The sequence below is a fragment of the Taudactylus pleione genome, unplaced genomic scaffold (genome assembly GCF_031769625.1).
Source record: "Taudactylus pleione unplaced genomic scaffold, aTauple2 ptg000100l, whole genome shotgun sequence".
In the NCBI taxonomy this organism is placed as follows: domain Eukaryota; kingdom Metazoa; phylum Chordata; class Amphibia; order Anura; family Myobatrachidae; genus Taudactylus; species Taudactylus pleione.
This window is the reverse complement of record NW_028284502.1, coordinates 13,949,680-13,974,043: the sequence shown is the minus strand read 5'-3', so window position 1 is coordinate 13,974,043 and position 24,364 is coordinate 13,949,680. Positions and strand designations below refer to the sequence as shown.

Here is a 24,364-nt window from a genome sequence, read left to right as displayed (position 1 = left end):
TTGTATTACATTTTCTGGTTTGTTTTTAATTCTTTCCCTGATACGTGAACATATAAGTTCCTTGCTGTAGATGGGGGTTGGGTAGGGGATGCTGGAGCTCTGGATCCCAGCTTTTGGAATCCCGACGCAAGCATCCCGACAGGGTTAGGATACCGACACCTGTCGATCGGTATCCTAACCTTCCCCCTCTTCCTACCGCTAACCCTAGACCTCCTTACCCGATGCCTAAACCTAACCTCCCCACCTAGTGCCTATTCCTAACCCTCCCCCTAGTGCCAAACCCTAACTCCTAACCCTAATGCTAGCCCTCCCCCTAACCCCGCTACTTACCTTCAGAATGCCGGCGCCAGGATTCTGAACGGTGTCTGGATTCCGGCGCCAGCATTCTGAATGTTGTAATCCCCGCTGTCTGTATTATGACCGCATTCCCTGGATGGGAGAAAAATATATCTTTAGATTTCGCTGAAGAACATGTTCCTTTGTGTATTGTATTCTGTTATATTCTAGTATTCTATACTGTTCCGTCTGATTGTGTAACGCGTAAGTGAAATCTAACCATGCAGTCAGGGGCATAATTACTGCCGGGAGCAGCCCTGTGAGGCATGTCCGTCTGTTCCAAGGGCCCCACTTGCTCTTCTCACCATGTGCGGGATCTGGTGCTTGTGCAGTGAAGCCCCCCTGAAAGTCATCACAGTGAAACTGAAACCCCCAATGGCTTTATTGCCTATGTTTCTGGTCCTGCGTATGCTCAGAAGAGCAGAGTGGGGCTACAGTGTAGTAAGTAGATACACATGGGCCCTGGGGGGCCATTTACGTTACAATCATCCCACAACAAGTATTGTTTTGCCTGTGCTTTCTATAGCAGTCATTCTGTGCTAATGAGGGGAACAGAAAAGCTGCCTGATCTACTTCTAAGAGCAGCTGTGAAAATAACATTGACATCTGAATTCCATTTTTGCTTTTGTTTCAGCAATAATATTTTGGATAATGGCATCGTTAACACTGAAGAAAATGAGGTTTGTTGGATCACTGCAACCCCAACAGTCATTCCTATTTAGTTTCCATGTTATTCTCTGTAGGGGTACAGTAATCACGTAAATGGAAAGGTTCTTCATCTGCATTACCGTTCCACACATATGGGCGATGTACCACAGACTTACATTTCACTTGGAGTTTACATGAAATATATTCATACATTTGTTTTACAGGAGGAACCGACATTTGAAAGACGGAGATATTCAAAACAGGTAACCACTCTCCACCTATCACTACTATTGGTGTAAACTCTAGTCCTATAGCAGTCAGTGTTTCGTGCATTACTGTCAGTAAAATAGGAGCCAATGAGTTATAGCTGAGAATAGGGGCTGGATAAGAGACATCCTTCATCGCCGCTTATCGCGATGGTGCAGGCTGTATAAGCACTGAAATGTACTTAAAAGAGAGAGTCACTGGAGAGGTGTTACGATAACTCTGATCTCTCCAACGATATCTGTCCTGCCTCTGCCCTGAGTGTATCGCTTCAGCCTGGTGCTGATGCATTACGGAATGCCCCCCGGGCAGGGGTGGTACACATGTGAAACGTCGCGAAACAGAAAAAGACCTCATTCTGGAATGACAACACATGCGTGAAGACGTCAGGAGGTGGGACTGGTTAGTAACACATCACCATTCTCAGATCATTGGAGGAGCCAGGGGGTGAGGGGCGATCAGGGCGTTCGCCCTGCGTAACATACACACATTTTCCCGACGGAGTGAAGCGTCCTGTGGAGCGGACCTCTATGGCTGCGACAGGAGTGATGGAACCGTCAGCTGCAAGTGCCACCATAGCTGGTTACGATGGTGGCGTTAACATCAGAGGGCGAAGGTGCTGCTATTGAAATCTTCAATTTTGTTGTAGAAGTGGTAATACCCCTTCATACATTTGCCCCTTAGTACCAAATTAACCCCCTCTTCACTATTCGTAACCTTTCACGTCTAAAGAGAACAGAAAACTAGATTGATTTACCTCCACATGTACATTGAAGCAACAACACTCCTCATATTTTACAGCATGAAAGGAGATGCGATGTGCAATGTGATATATACCGACACAGCGCCTTGGTGCATCAGCATAGTTACATACAGATGCCTCCTTATACACGGTTTCTCAAGTTGCAGCAAATAGCCCCTCTCCGCGTGCCAGGTCCGTGCGGCTATGCTTGCACCAAGTATCTTTTTTTACATCTTTTTCAGCGGAATATTTGTCTTGGTCTCAATATGATGTGACTGAGGCGCACCAGGAGACTACACTGATTAATTTGATATGCGACACTTTTATATCTGTGTGCGACTGAGTCTGAATCGGTATATGAAGTGCTATCATGCAGTAGCTGCCGCTTTATATCATATTAAGTTTCATTGTGCTTCATTTGCAGACTCAGGCACACACAGAGATACAAGTTTCGCATATCACATTATTCAGTGTAGTGTTATGGTGCGTCTTAGTCGCATCGCATTGCGACTAAGAGACCTTTTTTTGGGCGAAAAGGATGCAAAAAAGACACTCGGCGCAAGCAGAATCACATGGGACATGGTGTCTCACACATTCCAGGCATCTTGTGTTCCAGGACGATTTGAGGCTAGGGGGTAAATTTACTAAAGTGAGAGTTTTTAGAAGTGGAGATGTTACCCATAGCAACCAATCATATTCTAGCTATTCTCTTTTGGAAGGTGCTAGTTAAATGTTAAGTAGAATCTGATTGGTTGCTGTGGGCAAAATCTCCACTTCCTAAAACTCTTACTTATAGTAAATATAACCTTAGGTGTATGAGGATACATCTGTACAATAAAGGTATTTAGGATATTAGTCTGGGGCAGAGACGTTCCCTATACAAATTTAGGGGCTCAGGGCCTGATTCAGAGCCGGACGCTATTTGCGCTCGCTCATTCAGAAAAAGGGGCCGGCTATTTAAATTGAGCGCTCGCTCTTTGCGGTCTGTTGACTCCTCTATGTCTGAGCGAACGAAATATGCGCTCGCTATTTTGTAAAGACGCCCCTTTGCCGTTCGCATCCTACGTCATATCCGCTATTTATTAGATTAATCGAGTACTTCGAAAGGCGTCTGAACTGCTCGCAGTGCTTGTGGTTGGATTTTCCTACCGCAATCATGCGAGCAGTTCAGGCTAAGAGACAACCAAGTGACGTGGCCGATGACACTGCTTTGTTAATTATGCACACCCTTAAAACGCCCGTTTTGACCGATTGGCACGCCTGCGTTCGGATCACCACTCCCCGTTTTCAAGCACCTTCCCCTGTTACCACCCACAAACGCCTCATCCTGTCACTCAAATTAGCAGGCACTCGCTATTTTGCGAACACACGATTTCCGACCGCAATGACTGGTTGGCGCATGCGCATTACGACCCATACGCATGCGCAGATGTGCGAACATCGCTCGGAGCGAACGAGCGGCCGCTTACGAGCGGCTCTGAATCAGGCCCTCAGCGTATGGCCTTGACAAAAGATTAAATTGGCAAGAATCAAGTATTTGAGGGGATTCTGTTTCTATCCATACATACGTGTAGAGGGACTGACAATGTAGTCTAATGAAATTTTAGTGTTAAAATAGTTAAGTGTCCATATTAGTGAATTAGTAGTACTTCAGCGAGTTCTACGGCATTAAACCGTATGTGGATTAGGTAGCATAGCAGCCATGAGAATAACCTGGCATCGGCAATCGCTAGCAGCCATCTTTCTTACTAACCCAGACTCCTCTACTAAAGGTGAGATTTATCAAAGCTTCTAAAGAGGACAAGAGGAGGTGTTGCCAAAGCAACCAATCAGATTAAACCTATAGTTTATCTTGTACATTCTAAAAATGTTAGATTAAGGAGGAGATTTATCAAAGATTGGAGAGAGGTACGGTGGAGAGAAAGTACCAACCAATCAGCTCCTAACTGTCATTTGTCAAACACAGCCTGCAAGGTGACCAAAGCTGATTGGTTGGTACCTTCTCTCTCTCCACTTTACCTCTCTCAAAGCTTTGGTAAATCTACCCCAGAATCTGATTGGTTTTTATGGCAACACCTTCTCTTGTTCTTTTTAGAAGATTTGAGAAAAATGTATGGTACACACATTACCCTGATCATTCAGTCCAACAATTTTATTAAATAGCTGGATGCGATGTGACCTGCGTCTGTCCTTTGTGTTTGATACCAGTGCTGTATGTGAGTTTTGTGAGCATGCTCAGTATTTCCATAGACGAGCCCATTTGCCATCATATAATAATGACTTAATTTGCATTTACAGTTTTTCTCTGTGACACCCTGTCTGGTTCCTTTGAATGATGTACTTTACATCCTTTAGAATGTAAGCTCTTACGAGCAGGGCCCTCTACCCTCTTGTGCTTCTCCCTTCTCTACTTTCATCTACTTCTTACTCCCCACCGGGGCACCTAACACTTGGTTGCTTTGCTCTGTTGCATATCTGGGTGTTATGGTCGCTAATGTAGCAATATATATTCTCTATGTCCTTGTCCTATATTGTACTGTAAGTCACTTGTCAAATTATTTGTTTATGTACCGTGTAAGGCGCTGCGGAACACTTGTGCTGCCATATACTGTAAATAAAGGATAACAATAATAATGTACAGTATGTTCTCGGGCTGTACCTGTTATACAATGCAAACTATTAAAGTGTGGCATTGGAGGAATTTAACCAAATATATATACGAATAAATATATATATAAATATATACTGTGTGTGTGTGTATATAATATATATATATATATACATATACATAATCAGCTATACTCCCTGTTGAAATGATTAATAAAATGGCTTAAGCCTCCCTTTTTATGTTCTTGTAAACTGTGTCCCTGTAGTATAAGGGAGCAGATAGTTCTTAGAATACGTTTGCTTGGCTCTTGGCTCTGTCACGGAACATTTGTAAAACATCTGGTGATGGCTGAGAGATTATAGAGGTATGCCACAGTCTGATCTGCCTCCAGCTGCAATTCAGTGATTCAAAGTAACATGATCTCACAGGGAACATGGAGCCACAGTATATTCTGTACAGTGCCTGGATCATAGTATTTATGACTAAATTCCTTTATATCAGTGGTAAAAATGTTACTATTTTACCATAGTTCCAAAACTGATTCTTTGGAACGTACCATTAAATTCTTTGCATAGGAAATATTTTGGTTCTGCAGAATCCAGCAAGGTGTGCAGAGAGAGAAAGGCTGGTGCACATTTCATTGCAGTCTTGCTTTTTGTGCTCACAGAGCAAGTCTGGACGCTTCTACAGGACTAAACGCGATCACATGATGTGCAAGGCTTTCTCGCTGGGAATCGCGTATTCTTCCACCATTGGAGGAATGGCCACACTCACCGGGACCTCCACTAACCTCATATTTATTGAACAGTTTGAAACGTAAGTAATTTCTGACATGCAGAAGCTGTGTGTGATAGCAATGCGCAAATTGGCAATTTCTCAAACAATTTATAATTAGTGTGTGTGTGTGTGTATGTGTGTGTGAGCCAAACTGTAGCATTTGCATGTTGGGCGTCTGCACAGGACACCCTATCTGCAGTGAGTGTAACTGTGTACTGCATTAGGTGTGCTTGGTAGTTATGGTACAATAACCTATAATTTGTACATACAGGTATACGATACATTAGTTCACAGAAAGTCCACTCTGGTACATGGACAAATCTCGCAATTATTAATAGGTTCAAGTTCAACCTTATAATCCCAAACACTGACCATTGTTATCCTTAACATTTGCCCAAATCCTAAATCTCGCATTGTAACCCTAAACCTAGCACAAGACCTAATCCAAGTCTAACGTAACCCTGTAAATCTATCCTGAGTCCTAAGAGATCTCTGATCTTGCTCCTCAAATTCTAAAAATGCAATAACCCCTCACACAAACTTTTTTGTTCTCAAGAAAACCTGATACACTTTCTACTTAATGGAATACAGTCACAGGTTCCACCTCTGAGAAGGAGATTAGAGCGACACTAATGTCTTTAAAAGGGCCCTGCTAACAATAATGCAACTCTGAATCGTACAGGCGCAAGCTCTAGAATGGCATAATTACACACATTGTAAATCCCTGTTGCAATAGTACATAACTCTACAGTAATCTGGATATACAAAAGCGCAATACTGCATAGTTAGAGAATATTATTGCAATCCATAGACCTATATTATAATACATTTGCCATAGGACACTTTTGAGCCTTTGAAAATGATGTTAGACCACAAATGTACATTATGGTGATATTATACAATCAAGACGCATATTAGTGCAACATTGCATGATTTTAACATTCTGATTAGCATAGCGGTGCATAATTGTACAGTTGTACACTGGCAAGCTGTAGAATACAATAGTATGTACAGTGCATCCAGAAAGTATTCACAACGCTTCACTTTTTCCACATTTTGTTATGTTACAGCCTTATTCAAAAATGGAATAAATTCATTTTTGTCCTCAAAATTCTACACACAATACCCCATAATGCAGGGCTCGACAAATCCTGGGGGCCAGGTTGCCATGTCTACCAGATTTTGCTGCCTGGCTACTAGATTTTGCAGTGAGGGAGGAAGCAGATCCTCCTCAGCTCTGGCGGAGATTCGTGCCTATAGTATTGCGGTGTTCATATCATGTACAGAAGTGCATGTGCTGAGTGCCTCCTGTGGTGACTGCTGTGCCTCTGTTTGTCCTGGCCTGCACGGATGACTCCTCTCTATCCTGGCCTGCTCTAATCCTGGCTGTCTGTCCCGGCTGTCTACTGTCTCCTATCTCCGGCTGCATAGAGCTCTCCGGTAATAGGGTCTATGCGTGTACAGGGATTGCAGAGCGGCTTCAGAGGGATAGTGGTGTGACCATGAGGGGAGGGGGGTTTTGTTGTACTTTCTGGCACCATTATTTTATGTGAAATGTGGTTCTTTATTACTGGAGGGTGGAGCAGGGGAGCTGTGCAGAGCAATGAGGGGGCCTCCATTTTACTGTATCCATTCAACTGTGACCACTTTGTGGACTAGTATAGTGTGTATAACAGTTGCATAACACAGAGAGCTGTGCTCCTCGCACTCCTGTAAATTTTTGGGTGGGAACGGTGGTCTGGCTCCTACACTTTCATCCTGGCTCCTAGATTTTAGAAAAATGTGTCAAGCCCTGCCGTAATGACAACGTGTAAAGTTTTTTTTTTTGCGATTTTTGCAAGTTTTATAAAAAAAACCTAAGAAATCACATATACATAAGTATTCACAGCCTTTGCTCAATACTTTATTGATGCACCTTTGGAAGCAATTACAGCCTCAAGTATTTTTTAATATGATATGCCACAAGCTTGGTACACCTATCTTTGGGCAGTTTCGCCCATTCCTCTTTGCAGCACCTCTCAAGCTCCATTAGGTTGGATGGGAAGCGTCGGTGCACAGCCTTTTTCAGATCTCTCCAGAGATGTTCAATTGGATTCAAGTCTGGGCTCTGGCTGGGCCACTGAAGGACATTCACTGAGTTGTCCTGAAGCCACTCCTTATATATATCTTGGCTGTGTGCTTAGGGTCGTTGTCCTGCTGAAAGATGAACCGTCGCCCCAGTCTGAGGTCAAGAGCACTCTGGAGCAGGTTTTCATCCAGGGTGTCTCTGTACATTGCTGCATTCATCTTTCCCTCTATCCTGAGTAGTCTCACAGTTTCTGCCACTGAAAAACATCCCCACAGCATGATGCTGCCACCACCATGCTTCACTGTAGGGATGGTATTGGCCTGGTGATGAGCGGTGCCTGGTTTCCTCCAAACATAACGCCTGGCATTCCTGCCAAAGAGTTCAATCTTTGTCTCATTATGGTCTGAGAGTCCTTCAGGTGCATTTTGGCAAACTTCAGGCGGGCTAAGGAGTGGCTTCCGTCTGGCCACTCTAATATACAGGCCTGGTTGGTGGATGGCTGCAGAAATGGTTGTCCTTCTGGAAGATTCTCCTCTCTCCACAGAGGAATGCTGTAGCTCTGACAGAGCGACTATATGGCCCTTCTCCCCTGATTGCTCCGTTTAGACGGCCGGCCAACTCTAGGAAGGCTCCTGGTGGTTCCGAACTTCTTCCATTTACGGATGATGGAGGCCACTGTGCTCATTGGGACCTTCAAAGCAGCAGATATTTTTCTGTACCCTTCCCCCAGATTTGTGCCTCGAGACAATCCATTCTCGGAGGTCTACAGACAATTCCTTGCACTTCATGTTTGGTTTGTGCTCTGACATGCACTGTCAAGTGTGGAACCTTATATAGACAGGTGTATGCCTTTTCAAAATCATGTCCAATCAACTGAATTTACCACAGGTAGACTCCAATTAAGCTGTAGGAACATCTCAAGGATGATCAGTGGAAACAGGATGCACCTGAGCTCCATGGCAAAGGCTGTGAATACTTATGTACATGTGATTTCTTAGTGTTTTTTTTTTAATTCAATTTGCAAAAATCTCAAAAAAACTCTTTACGCATTGTCATTCTGGGGTATTGTGTGTAGAATTTTGAGGACAAAAATGAATTTATTCCATTTTGGAATAAGGCTGTAACATAACAAAATGTGGAAAACGTGAAGCGTTGTGAATACCTTCCGGATGCACTGTAAGTATAAAATAGCCAATGGCTAGAATAGTTCAGTGGTATAGTATAGTATTAGAATATAATGGATGACATTAGTCCAGTAGTACTCCATTATATTGTATAACACTATCCAAACCATTTATGCAGAATGCTTAGTGTTTTTATCGGGATAAAGTTCTCTTTCCCGCCATACCTAAAATGTGCTAAATTACATTTAAAAACGACCTATGTCTTCTCCCCCAATGCCCCTCACATTCCAGTCCTCAGATTGTCTAGCAGCGCTCCTCACAGTGCGATACACTAGAAAACATTCAGGCCTGTTTCTGAGCTAGACACTAGTGGATCTCGCAGATATCTGCATAATGCGCAAACTCTGGGAAAATAAATTGGTGACTGCGCATGCACCAAACAAAACGTATGCATGCGGACGGAGATCGTAGGTGTGGGCAGATTGATCCTCCTGTCCACAGAGCACTCGTTTCTGAGCGGTAACAGAGTGACGACACATTGGAGCTTTCCCGTGTTATGGGAGTGTCGTGGGCTTGCAAGCCGACTTTCGTGCTCGATCGCAGCATGTGTACAGAGGTGGAACCAGATGGATCTATTTGCACCCAGCATGGGGTCAGTGCTAGTTCAGATGCTAATGATGACGACTGGCGAAGTAAAAACAGTGGGCGGGATATGCTTCCGCATGCAGGCAGATGGGTTTCCGGGGCATATATTAGCGGACTCTCTGCATTACTATAGAAAAGTAAGTTGGCTGCATGCGAGTCCAAATCAGGCTCTTGGTGATCATATCTGTGTATGATATTTCCTGCATAACAAGTCTCTGAAATAGAGATCCCAATTCCTTTATATTAGCACTGTTGTTATGGCAATCCTGGTTCAGCAGTAAAAGCTGTATAACACACATGTATAGAATGTCTGTGACGTGTTCCTTTCCTTACCGTGACATTCTTCTTGGGTGCACATTTCATGGGGTTGGGTACGGGATCCCGATGGTCAGGTTGCCGATGGTCACAATACCGACAGCGGCATCCCAACAGTCAGAATCCCAACATATTTCTGAAAAGATTGTAACCCTAACCCTCCCCCTAACGCTCCTGTTCCACAGCCTATCCCTAACCCTCACGTCCGGAAGCCTAACCCTAACCCTAGTTCCTAACCCTAAGCCTGATACTTACCGTCGGGATTCCGACTGTCTGGATGCCGGAGCCAGTATTCTGATAACCGTGGAGATTCTGGAGCCAGTATTCTGACTGCCGGCGTCCTGATGGTCAGGATGCCAACTACATTCCATTTGATGATATTGCAGAGAAACTCTTATCTTTGTGTTCCTCCTCTACAGGCGTTACCCTGGGTGCCAGTTTGTGAATTTTGGATCCTGGATCGCCTTCTCATTTCCCATTGCCTTCATCATCTTGATATTTTCCTGGATGTGGATAAATTGGCTCTTCCTGGGCTTTAGGTGAATGGCTAATGACATGTGGGGTTGTACAGGCCTCTATAGGGCATTGACTGTTTGAGAATATTTTCTGCAATGGGTGACGATGGAGGACTGTGAAACCAACATGATGTAGGGGGACCTGCTAGCCTAACAAATATAATTTAATATATAGAATGGGCAGATTTAAGTAGTGAATTTGTCAGCTTGTGAGTAAATTGAAAAATGAATAGTAGTTGGGTTTTTTTGTTTTTTTTACAGCAAAATAATATTTGAATTGAGTTGTTATATTAAGGGTAACCACATCTAAAATGAAATATTTAGTATAAGATATAATACAAAATTAAAATTAAGGTATGTTACTATGACATAGCGTTACGCCAACCCAGTGGTCCTGTGCTGTGATGTTGCCGCGGAAATGGGACGGTCACATTGTAGCGCCATTAACAGCATTGCAGCCTCTCTGAATCCACCACGCGGTAATTAGAGACTGTCGCAGCTTTCAGAGGGACCGGTGAGACGGGGGTCATGTTTTATCTGGTCTAAATGACCAAAACTGGAATACCAATGACCGCATATCCTGATATAATAAAATAAAATGAACAAGTTAACTTAGCTTGGTGTAGAGCAAGTATATACTGTGTTTTATTTATAGATTTTTAGGGTGAAATATATAAACATTTTGCTCACATATAGTTACTTGTCACTGCTATTTAACAATATTTTGGTTATAATTAGCTGTCACTAAAATGTTCTTAGCCCCCATTTTGATGTAACTGAACATGGGTGAAAAGCCCACTGCAGGCATTGGACTGGATGGAATGGGCCGCCGGTCACATGACTACATCCCGGACTGAATACCTGATTCTCAAAGATAGTACAAATAAATAAATACAAAGTTTTTGAAAATAAACTTTTATGCATAAAATCATAGATTTATCTAACGTGTATTACATCTAGGGATTTTTTTCCAGGAGATGCACACTAATGAAAAAAATAACTTATTTAAAATTAAATTATTTTTTTCAATGGCCTGTTCTGTTAACACCATCCTGGAACGGTTAATAGGCCGGGAATTCCTTAATAATAGAGAAAATGCAGGACTACTAACAGTATATAAATGTTTAGAGGGATAACAAGGAGTACCCATTTTATGGGTCATTTAGGGACTTGTCTCTGGCTCCTAATGATTGGATAGGTTACATTTCCATAACTATCCAGTTCACAAAATAGCCGCCTGCACTGGGTTCCTATGTGCACACTAATGGCTAACAGCTTGAAAATAATAAGCCCGACAGCATTCTGCTTCAGCAGCAATAAACCTTATTAGAGCCTTTAGCACAATGCAGAGGCGCTGACTGTGTCCCATGCTTATTTTGCAGTCTAAAAGAAATACAATGCTGGCGAAAGTCCAAGTCTCCGACCGATGAGGACTCCAGAAATATTTTGAAACAAGAATATGAAAAGTTGGGATCTCTCAGGTATGTTTTCATTCCAGTAAAGGAGAAGGGATGTAGTCACCATCCCGACCGTCAGGATGCCGGCGGTCAGAATCTCCGGCGCCGGAATCCCGACAGAAGTCCAAATCCCGGCTCCAGAATCCCGACCGCTGACATTCCGACGGTGAGTGCTAGGGTTGGGCTGTGGGTGGGGAGGGTTAGGCTGCGGGAAAGGTGCGTTAGGGTAAGGGTTATAATACTTACCAAATTCTGTTGGGATTCTGAACATCGTCATCCTGACTGGAGAATAATGATGTGGATTATGGATTTAAAAATATTTTACACCAATCTTTATCCCTTTTTACCGCTGAGGGTTTCTCTCCTGTGCTGAGCCCATTTTTCCACCTCTTGCCCTCCTCACATTCCAACATCAATATCTGTAATCTCTTTATAACCGTACAAATGACACCTTTTTTCAGAAGATTTTGAGAGAGACTTTTCAGTAAATACCTTTTCGTGTTTTTTTTTTTGCTATTCTAATGTCCAAAAAAGTTTTTTTTTTTTTTGCTTAATAATGAATGAAAGCAAACTAAAAACAAATATATGTATAGTTTCTTTTTTTATACACCCCAAAAATAATTACTTTGTGGTTCTTGCATCTGCATTAATCTACCTTAGAGTAGAAAGCAAGGCTTCTACACATGGGTTTTCATGATATAATCTGCACTATAAAACGCTTACAGTGTGCAGGAATTATATGGCAGCACAACAAGGCAATACCATTTTTATATCCGTAAGAACCTACAGCATTAAATGAGGGGAGCCCTGTTTGTATCTGACACGAGGTAGGGGAGAACTGAGCTTTAGATTACAAATAACAATACAGGTTGAGTCTCCCATATCCAAAATGCTCAGGACCAGGGGTATTTTGGATATCGGAATATTCCGTATTTTGGAATAATTGCATACCATATTGAAATGTTTTAGGAATATGGCCCAAATCTAAACAAAGAATGCATTTATGATTCAGATACACCTTATACACATAGCCTGAAGGTAATTTTATACAATATTTTCAATAACTTTGTGGCTCAAACAAAGTTTGTGTAGATACATGAAATTAATTTCTATGTCATATACACCTTATACACACAGCCCATAGGTCATTTTATACTGTAGTTTAATAATTTTGTGCATTAAATAAAATTTGTGTACATTGAACCATCAAAAATCAAAGGTTTCACTATCTCGTTCATGCTAAAAATATTCCGTATTTCGGAATATTTGGATATGGGAGATTCGACCTGTATATCCTATTGAGCTTTTAATGTAGCCGAGGTATAAAGTTTGAAGAAAGTCCAACTTTATCAGAGCTGGGTGGCTACTGTTAGGTGGTTATGCTAGTAAACCATTTACTAATGAAACAAATATCTTTTTGGGAAAAGATCAGATATGAAAGTGTTCTGGGTAATAAAGTTTTTAAAATCTGTTATTTTGAAATGTTATCTCACCATTACAGATGTGTCCTCATACATCTATCCTCAATACGCCACGCAGCGCGACTTGCCTGATGTGAGTGAGTCGTCACTATGCTACTCTTGTTTTGCCAAAAATGCGACTAAGGGCCATATTCAATTTGGAGCGAATAGTCCGTTATCGATAATTTATGGCCGATGACGTAATTTTCGCAATCTTCACTTATTTCCATATTCAATTTCAAAGACTTTTCGCAGGTGCGAAAAGTCTTTGTAAAAAAAATGGGGATAAGTTTTCACCACTGCTTAGGCGGCGAAAAAATGTGCAGAATATTAAAAAATAGTCTGCAGTCTTTGGTATGTCCCCTTTAAAGTAATCTGTGTCAAAAAAGTTAAAGAAATTTGCATAGGACACCCCCAAAAAAAGCGGTTTCATTTTGGGGGCGAAAAAAAAAATTGGGGAACAAACTTAAAAAGTAGCAAAATTGACTCAGGGGGATTCCCAAGTATGCGGCCGGTATTTTCTAGAATGCGGCTGGTTGCGGCATGTGGATTTTTGAAGAATTTTAAAAAATCACTTTAGGGACTAAAAAAATATGCTTGCACCCATTTTCATGTACCCCAAATTTGATGGGACTAGTTATTTTTTTCCAAAAAATAAAGCTAAGTGCTATTGTTCACCACTTCTTCAAAGCCGCATTTATGCACCTGCCGCAGCTGTTTAAAAACCCCAATTACCTTCAGCAGCCCAAATCGGGGGTACCCATAGTGATCCAAATGTCAGACCGTCTTCTAGGGGGTGACAGGCTGATTTCCCCAAAAGTGACAGGACTTTTCGATACTTACAGTTCCGCAGGGTCCCGTTTTCGCTGATTCCTAATTGAATATGGGGATAAGCGGGCACGCACCCGATACTTTATCCCAGGAAAAAAACGGCGATGATGGTGAAAAGTCCGACCTCTGACTTTTCACCTCAAATTGAATATGCCCCTAAATCGCAATGAGATGTGCCTAAGACGAAGCGGCAGACTGTGCTGATTAATTTGATATGCAACACTTGTATATCTGTGTGCGCCTGAGTTTGTATATTATTATTATTACTACCAGTTATGTATATAGCGCACACATATTCCGCAGCACTTTACAGAGAATATTTGGCCATACACAATAGCCCCTGCCCTAGTGGAGCTTACACTCTATGGCCCTCATTCAGAGCCGCTCTCTAGCGGCAGTACGCTCGTTCCGAGCGATGTTCGCACATCTGCGCATGCGTACGGTTTTTAGTACGCATGCGCGAACCAGTCAGTGCGGCCGAAAATCGTTTGTACGCTATATAGCGAGTGCCTGCTATTTTGAGTGACAGAATGAGGCGTATGTGGGTGGTAACAGGGGAAGGTGCTTGAAAACGGGGGAGTGGAATTCGAACGCAGGCGTGCTTAAAGGTCAAAACGGGCGTTTTAAGGGAGTGCATAATTAATACAGCAGCGTCATTGACCACGTCACTTGTTTTTTTTTAACTCAGAACTGCTCGCAAAATAGCGGTTGAAAAAACCAACCACAAGAATAGCGAGCAGTTCATACGCTGTACGATGTACTCGATTAATCGAATAAATAGCGGACATGACGTGTGGTGCGAGCGGCCAGGGGGCGTTTTTATCATATAAACTAGCGTATGTTTTGCTCGCTCGTTCAGACTTAGAGGTGTGAACAGACTGCAATTTGCGAACGGATCATTTGAATAGCCACCCCTTGTTTTTGAACGAACGACCGCAAATAGCGAACGGCTCTGAATCAGGCCCTATGTTCCCTATCACATGCTCACACACATACACACTAGGGTTAATTTTTGTTGGGAGCCAATTAACCTACCAGTATATATTTTTGGAGTGTGGGAGGAAGCCGGAGCACCTGGAGGAAACCCACGCAAGCACAGGGAGAATATACAAACTCCACACAGTTTAGGGCCATAGTGGGAATTGAACGCACGGCCTCAGTGCTGTGAGGCAGCAATGCTAACCATTACACTGTCTGTGCTGCCCACAACGGAATTTGTAATGAGAAAAGCTGCTGCTGCTACATTGTAGCACTTCGTATAAAGATTCAGAGACTCAGTCGCACACAGATATACAAGCGTCACACATCAGATTAATTAGCACAGTCTGCTGGTGCGTCCCAGTCATATCACATTGCGACTTAGACGCATTTTTGGCCAAAAAAAAGACACAAAAAATACGCCCAGGCCATATGACCTGGTGCGCCAAGAGCAATGATGTATAAGGGCACATCTGTAGATCCCAGCTATCTAGTTTGTTGCATTATATGCCTGTAAATAACCGTTTTCCTGAGTTCCCTGATGTAAAGATACACATTAATAAATGTTTTATTGTATTTATGCTGCAGTTACCAGGAGGTTGTGACACTAGTAATCTTCCTATTAATGGCCTTATCGTGGTTCACTCGGGACCCTGGATTTATCCCAGGTTGGGATTCACTGTTTGGACTGTGAGTTGTGCTAGGTGGTTACAATTATATATTTTCTTACGTCACCTGTTTGCATGTGCAGTCTGAGGTCTGTATTTATCATACTAGGCAGATGCTTAGAGCAATACTGAAGTATAAAATCTTTTTCCTTTCTTCTTTTGGGTTTACCAGTCTTTATTTTCCAGTAAAATAATAGGAGGGGTGCTGGATGTATTTATTCACTCACTGGTCTCACAATGTATTATTTTGGACACATACGGGCAATTGTCTTTGTTATTGCCACATGCATCCTAAAAATGACTATAATGACCGACAGTGACGCTATCACTTTTAATAAAATTATTATGAGGACTGTTGGTTTAGTGCATTAGGGAGATGGATGTTATTGACCTTTGTGCACGGTCATCTTCTTGCCCCAATGATGCCAGATATCTTTCTATCTTGCACATCATCAAGAGTGGGCAAAAGGCAAAATAAGTTGCAGCCATGGAAGGTTAATGTGGGCATTAACTTCACGCAGATAGTACCTTACAATCATGCAGCATTAATGTGGTACAACCGTGATTGGATAACCAATAGTAATATATATGTCAGTTCCTTGACGCTGGGCTGCAGGCTTATATGCTTTGATCAAATCATGAGAAAATCCCCTTGGTTTTATTTTCTGCGCACACATAGATTTGCAGTATATTATTGTTAGCGCCGATAGCAAAAGTTTTTCCGTTTTATATCCGTATCACCCTGGAACTAAATTTTTTACCTGATGGTATTCTGGTTAGTTTTCTTCATCAACATGATGCGGAAATTTGCCAGGCAGTGAGGGACAAACCTTATTATGCTCGACTCGTAAATTGTGGCACATTTAAAGACCTAGTTTTAACCTCAATGCGTATAGATCAGTGGTCTCCAACTTTAATTGAGGTGTGAGCTACTTTAGAAAATTGAAATTTGAAGAGCTACTAAAATTGTAGAAAAAAAAAAATCTGGCTAATAACCGAACAATTGAAGATAATTTAATGAAAATGAAAAAAATAAATAAAAAGTTTCATAGAAAATAATGCATTTATTATTACAGTGATATTGTTGTAGTTTGTAAATAAAATGTAAGCACAGACACACACTGTTAATTACCGACTCCAAGGAGGTACGTGCAGTACAGTACGCTGTAGCGTAGATGTCGTGGAGGGAACCACGGGGAAGCACATCAGGTGATTGCTGTAGAGGCTGCTGCAATCATCTGACATGCTTTTCTGTGACTACACCCATGGCGTCGACGCCATGGGGAAGCACACATCAGAGGTCACTTCCTCCTAGTTGACTCGGCAGTACTGCAGCTTGGTGAGCTACCAAAATTAAGACCACAAGCTACCGGTAGCTCGCAAGCTACAGGTTGGAGACCAATGGTATAGATCTTTGCTTTAGCCATTCCTGGGCAACCCTGATTACCAACATGGCACGTCTGCCTGTCCGTTTCACGCTTTGCTGGAGGATGGAGGGGTTAAGGGATGTGGTCTTTCTAGTTGATCTTTCCACCAAAAAGCCGTTGACATAGGCTCAAGCGGTAACAAATTTCCAGAGCTTAAACGTTTTCCCTTTGAATTTTTCAGGAACAACATTATGTAAGCGCCTCTATTCGGGGGTTCTCAGACCAGGATTTGACAAATCCAGTTTGACATGCTGCTGAGGTTCCCCCCGGCCACACGACGGGCAATCTCACTGCATTATACACTCTTACAGAAACTTGTTGACCGGGTGCACTCCGGTTTCAGTCAATGGCTGCCCTCTTTCCCTGTCCTCTTCTACGACAATTTAGTCAAAATATGTTTCCTGTAGGTTACTGCCCTTGGCACAATATCAGGAAATTCTATAGGTTGTAACATTCACCTCCTCGCCAGTTCCTTGCGGGAATGTCCTCGTGCCCTGCATGCTTACTCGCCTTACTCTCACAATAGGCTGAGCTTGTTCAATACAACATTTTTAAATTTAATACAACGTCCACATTTGTGTAATCACTATAACATTTTTTTGTTTTGTTTTTTCTCCTATGAACAGGAAAGGGTACAAATCTGATGCTACATCAGCTATTCTCTTTGGCTTTTTATTATTTATTATACCTGGAAGGAAGCCCAGCTGGCTGCGCTGTAGATCCAAGGGTAAGTGACTTGTGTGTGTACTGGGCACTGTGAATACTAGAGGAGATATGGAAAGTTTTCCTGGATGCCTTTAATAGACTAAAAACTTAGAAACATTAAATATGTGTGCTCACTTCAATTGATGTTTGTGCCTGAAATATAATATACTAGTTAAATTACACTACAGACAGAGTAGGTATTTGTGTCCAAGAGATAATATGGATACAGTGCACTGTATACCGAGCTGGTGTGTATATCTGAGAGATAATATACAGGATACAGTGCATGGTATACAGAGCTGGTGTGTGTATATCTGAGAGATCATATACAGGATACAGTGCATGGTATACCGAGCTGGTGTGTGTATATATGAGAGATCATATACAGGATACAGTTCAGGGTATACAGAGCTGGTTTGTGTATATCTGAGAGATCATATACAGGATACAGTGCAGGGTATACAGAGCTGGTGTGTGTGTCCAGGAGATCATATACAGGATACAGTGCAGGGTATACAGAGCTGGTTTGTGTATATCTGAGATCATACACAGGATACAGTGCAGAGTATACAGAGCTGGTGTGTGTATATCTGAGAGATCATATACAGGATACAGTACAGAGTATACAGAGCTGGTCTGTGTATATCTGAGAGATCATATACAGAATACAGTACAAAGTATACAGAGCTGGTGTGTGTATATCTGAGAGATATATAGAAGGTACAGTGAAGGGTATACAGAGCTGGTTGTATCTGAGAGATCATATACAGGATACAGTGCAGAGTATACAGAGCTGGTTTGTGTATATCTGAGATCATACACAGGATACAGTGCAGAGTATACAGAGCTGGTGTGTGTATATCTGAGAGATCATATACAGGATACAGTGCAGAGTATACAGAGCTGGTGTGTGTATATCTGAGAGATCATATACAGGATACAGTGCAGAGTATACAGAGCTGGTTTGTGTATATCTGCGATCATACACAGGATACAGTGCAGAGTATACAGAGCTGGTGTGTGTATATCTGAGAGATCATATACAGGATACAGTGCAGGGTATACAGAGCTGGTTTGTGTATATCTGAGATCATACACAGGATACAGTGCAGAGTATACAGAGCTGGTGTGTGTATATCTGAGAGATCATATACAGGATACAGTGCAGGGTATACAGAGTTGGTGTGTGTATATCTGAGAGATATATAGAAGGTACAGTGAAGGGTATACAGAGCTGGTTGTATCTGAGAGATCATATACAGGATACAGTGCAGAGTATACAGAGCTGGTTTGTGTATAACTGAGATCATACACAGGATACAGTGCAGAGTATACAGAGCTGGTGTGTGTATATCTGAGAGATCATATACAGGATACAGTGCAGAGTATACAGAGCTGGTTTGTGTATACCTGAGATCATACACAGGATACAGTACAGAGTATACAGAGCTGGTGTGTGTGTATCTGAGAGATCATATACAGGCTACAGTGCAGGGTATAGAGAGCTGGTGTGTGTATATCTGAGAGATCATATACTGAATACAGTGAAGGGTATACAGAGCTGCCGTGTGTGTGTATCTGAGAGATCATATACAGGATACAGTGAAGAGTATACAGAGCTGGTGTGTGTGTGTGTGTGTGTGTATCTGAGAGATCATATACAGGCTACAGTGCAGGGTATAGAGAGCTGGTGTGTGTATATCTGAGAGATCATATACATGATACAGTGAAGGGTATAGAGAGCTGGTGTGTGTATATCTGAGAGATCATATACATGATACAGTGAAGGGTATTCTGAGCTGGTGTGTGTATATGTGAGAGATCATATACAGGATACAGTGCAGGGTATATAGAGCTGGTCTGTGTATATCTGAGAGATCATATACAGGATACAGTGCAGGGTATATAGTGCTGGTGTGTGTATATCTGAGAGATCATATACAGGATACAGTGCAGGGTATACAGAGCTGGTGTGTGTATATCTGAGAGCTAGAATAGAGGGTACTGTCCAGAGTATACAGAGCTGGTGTGTGTATCTGAGAGTTATGTAGAAGGTACAGTGAAAAGTATACAGAGCTGGTTGTATCTGAGAGATCATATACAGGATACAGTGCAGAGTATACAGAGTTGGTGTGTGTATATCTGAGAGATATATAGAGGTTACAGTGCAGAGTATACAGAGCTGGTGTGTGTATATCTGAGAGATCATATACAGGATACAGTGCAGGGTATACAGAGCTGGTGTGTGTATATCTGAAAGATCATATACAGGATACAGTGCAGGGTATACAGAGCTGGTTTGTGTATATCTGAGATCATACACAGGATACAGTGCAGAGCATACAGAGCTGGTGTGTGTATATCTGAGATCATACACAGGATACAGTGCAGAGCATACAGAGCTGGTGTGTGTATATCTATATACAGGATACAGTGCAGAGTATACAGAGATGGTCTGTGTATATCTGAGAGATCATATACAGGATACAGTACAGAGTATACAGAGCTGGTCTGTGTATATCTGAGAGATCATATACAGAATACAGTACAGAGTATACAGAGCTGGTGTGTGTATATCTGACAGATCATATACAGGATACAGTGCAGGGTATACAGAGTTGGTGTGTGTATATCAGAGAGATATATAGAAGGTACAGTGAAGGGTATACAGAGCTGGTGGTATCTGAGAGATCATATACAGGATACAGTGCAGAGTATACAGAGCTGGTTTGTGTATATCTGAGATCATACACAGGATACAGTGCAGAGTATACAGAGCTGGCGTGTGTATATCTGAGAGATCATATACAGGATACAGTGCAGAGTATACAGAGCTGGCGTGTGTATATCTGAGAGATCATATACAGGATACAGTGCAGAGTATACAGAGCTGGTGTGTGTGTGTATCTGAGAGATCATATACAGAATACAGTACAGAGTATACAGAGCTGGTGTGTGTATATCTGAGAGATCATATACATGATACAGTGAAGGGTATAGAGAGCTGGTGTGTGTGTATATCTGAGAGATCATATACATGATACAGTGAAGGGTATTCTGAGCTGGTGTGTGTATAATCTGAGAGATCATATACAGGATACAGTGCAGGGTATATAGAGCTGGTCTGTGTATATCTGAGAGATCATATACAGGCTACAGTGCAGGGTATACAGAGCTGGTGTGTGTATATCTGAGAGATAGAATAGAGGGTACGGTGCAGAGTATACAGAGCTGGTGTGTGTATTTTAGAGTTATGTAGAAGGTACAGTGAAGGGTATACAGAGCTGGTTGTATCTGAGAGATCATATACAGGATGCAGTGCAGAGTATACAGAGTTGGTGTGTGTATATCTGAGAGATATATAGAGGTTACAGTGCAGAGTATACAGAGCTGGTGTGTGTATATCTGAGAGATTATATACAGGATACAGAGCAGGGTATACAGAGCTGGTTTGTGTATATCTGAGATCATATACAGGATACAGTGCAGGGTATACAGAGCTGGTGTGTGTATATCTGAGAGATATATAGAGGGTACAGTGCAGAGTATACAGAGCTGGTGTGTATATCTGAGAGATTATATACAGGATACAGTGCAGGGTATACAGAGCTGGTCTGTGTATATCTGAGAGATATATAGACTGTACAGTACAGAGTATACAGAGCTGGTCTGTGTATATCTGAGAGATCATATACAGGATACAGTACAGAGTATACAGAGCTGGTCTGTGTATATCTGAGAGATAGAATAGAGGGTACGGTGCAGAGTATACTGAGCTGGTGTGTGTATCTGAGAGTTATGTAGAAGGTACAGTGAAGGGTATACAGAGCTGGTTGTATCTGAGAGATCATATACAGGATACAGTGCAGAGTATACAGAGTTGGTGTGTGTATATCTGAGAGATATATAGAGGTTACAGTGCAGAGTATACAGAGCTGGTCTGTGTATATCTGAGAGATCATATACAGGATACAGTGCAGGGTATATAGAGCTGGTCTGTGTATATCTGAGAGATCATATACAGGCTACAGTGCAGGGTATACAGAGCTGGTGTGTGTATATCTGAGAGATAGAATAGAGGGTACGGTGCAGAGTATACAGAGCTGGTGTGTGTATTTTAGAGTTATGTAGAAGGTACAGTGAAGGGTATACAGAGCTGGTTGTATCTGAGAGATCATATACAGGATGCAGTGCAGAGTATACAGAGCTGGTGTGTGTGTATCTGAGAGATATATAGAGGTTACAGTGCAGAGTATACAGAGCTGGTGTGTGTATATCTGAGAGATTATATACAGGATACAGAGCAGGGTATACAGAGCTGGTTTGTGTATATCTGAGATCATATACAGGATACAGTGCAGGGTATACAGAGCTGGTGTGTGTATATCTGAGAGATATATAGAGGGTACAGTGCAGAGTATACAGAGCTGGTGTGTATATCTGAGAGATTATATACAGGATACAGTGCAGGGTATACAGAGCTGGTCTGTGTATATCTGAGAGATATATAGACTGTACAGTACAGAGTATACAGAGCTGGTCTGTGTATATCTGAGAGATCATATACAGGATACAGTACAGAGTATACAGAGCTGGTCTGTGTATATCTGAGAGATAGAATAGAGGGTACGGTGCAGAGTATACTGAGCTGGTGTGTGTATCTGAGAGTTATGTAGAAGGTACAGTGAAGGGTATACAGAGCTGGTTGTATCTGAGAGATCATATACAGGATACAGTGCAGAGTATACAGAGTTGGTGTGTGTATATCTGAGAGATATATAGAGGTTACAGTGCAGAGTATACAGAGCTGGTCTGTGTATATCTGAGAGATCATATACAGGATACAGTACAGAGTATACAGAGCTGGTCTGTGTATATCTGAGAGATATATAGAGGGTACAGTGCAGAGTATACAGAGCTGGTGGGTATAACGACCATTCACTTGGCCCAAGTGCACAACTAATTGCATATAGTTCCTAATAAGGACTAAGGAAAGCATTTGTGCATATATGGTTATGGAATATATGTTTGGTGAATGCGCAGGCCATCTCTTTAATGTGTTGAGTGGTGGACCATACAGGCAGCCACTATACAGAGCAACTAGTTGTGTATTACCTAAATATGGCTGTCTAGACTATCTAGTGCTAATCGTAGCTGCTTTATCATTGTGCCGGTTTAGGAAAGTCACGAGTATCCCCGGTGGTGGAGAGCACACCAATGATCACCTGGAAGGAGTTTGAAGAGTGTATACCTTGGCATATCGTCATCTTGGTTGGAGGTGGTTTTGCTCTGGCCAAGGGATGTGAAGTAAGTAATCTTCCAGGTGATGGCACATGACTGTGCATAGCAGGATCAGCCATGGGAGCCACATTCATGCCTTTCCCTTGTACAAATCACACAGTATTTCTGGTGACCTGTACAGCAGTTATTACCTTTTATATAACCATGATTTTTTTTGGTTGTCAGGGCAGCAAAGAATTTGAGCCTTTAATATTTATTTTGGATAACCCGTTATGATCTACCCTTAAAATGATTAATGTCAATTTTCCAATCATGAAATAAAGTATTACCAACATACATGTCATACATGTACCATTGTCTATGTAGGTAACAAAAAAAAGTAAATACACTATGAAGGCGCTATGTAACAAATAAAGAGCGCTTGTGAATAAACATGTATGAATGTAACGCAATACCTGTAAAAAAAAAAAAAAAAAAAAAGGATTAGTAAAAGATGTTTAAAACCCTTTTTTAATTTTAGGAAAGTCCATAATTGACATCAGGGTTCCGATAACATGCCTTGCAGTGCGGTGTGATACTGGAGTCAGACGTGAAAAACTATGTCTCTCCCTATATCTGCCTACCTTTAACGGCTTCCGCTCCGTCCGGCTGGTTCCCTGCACGGGGTGATCGTCTTCTTCGTCCGTGTAAACGGCCCGATGCTGCAAAGGTGCAGTGTGATGACGTCACTATGTCTCTGCTGTGTGTCAGATGTGCGCTAAAACCAACGCGTTTCAGGCTCCTGGCCCTTTTTCAAGGATAGCGTTCCATCCTGTGTGCTCCATTTTATTGAAAGATTTAATTGATTCAATTAAAAACCTAATTCTATAATTAGGTATAATTAGGTATAATTTCCTTTTAGAAATAAATAAAAATTAAGGTATTGCGTTTTTGTGTTTTTATTATGAGAATGGTATTATATTATAAAAAGTGATGTAAAAATTAGAGAAATTTAAGCAATGTATAGAATTAATTGATTAATAGGTATTTAAAGGAAAGCATTTATCTCTATATCCATATTTAAACCTGCAGGTTGCAAGGTTTGCATCCAGAAAATCCATTTTGTTTCCTTTTTTCTCAATTCTTTTGAAATGTCACCTCCTCTCCAGTTAGGGCAGAGAGGAGGTGACATTTCAAAAGAATTGAGAAAAAAGGAAACAAAATGGATTTTCTGGATGCAAACCTTGCAACCTGCAGGTTTAAATATGGATATAGAGATAAATGCTTTCCTTTAAATACCTATTAATCAATTAATTCTATACATTGCTTAAATTTCTCTAATTTTTACATCACTTTTTATAATATAATACCATTCTCATAATAAAAACACAAAAACGCAATACCTTAATTTTTATTTATTTCTAAAAGGAAATTATACCTAATTATACCTAATTATAGAATTAGGTTTTTAATTGAATCAATTAAATCTTTCAATAAAATGGAGCACACAGGATGGAACGCTATCCTTGAAAAAGGGCCAGGAGCCTGAAACGCGTTGGTTTTAGCGCACATCTGA

General features: G+C 41.6%; 1 protein-coding gene across 1 annotated transcript in view; it reads left to right on the top strand.

Annotated features, from left to right (window-relative positions):
* Nucleotides 1-24,364, top strand: part of LOC148526379 (solute carrier family 13 member 1-like) — a 75,069-nt gene that overhangs the window by 40,029 nt on the left and 10,676 nt on the right. Inside the window, exons 6-13 of the mRNA XM_088470439.1 lie at nucleotides 971-1,016; nucleotides 1,209-1,247; nucleotides 5,266-5,414; nucleotides 9,947-10,066; nucleotides 11,425-11,523; nucleotides 15,357-15,458; nucleotides 17,490-17,590; nucleotides 22,748-22,875. Of these exons, the coding sequence (XP_088326565.1) occupies nucleotides 971-1,016; nucleotides 1,209-1,247; nucleotides 5,266-5,414; nucleotides 9,947-10,066; nucleotides 11,425-11,523; nucleotides 15,357-15,458; nucleotides 17,490-17,590; nucleotides 22,748-22,875 (784 nt within the window). The remainder of the gene's footprint in view (nucleotides 1-970; nucleotides 1,017-1,208; nucleotides 1,248-5,265; nucleotides 5,415-9,946; nucleotides 10,067-11,424; nucleotides 11,524-15,356; nucleotides 15,459-17,489; nucleotides 17,591-22,747; nucleotides 22,876-24,364) is intronic.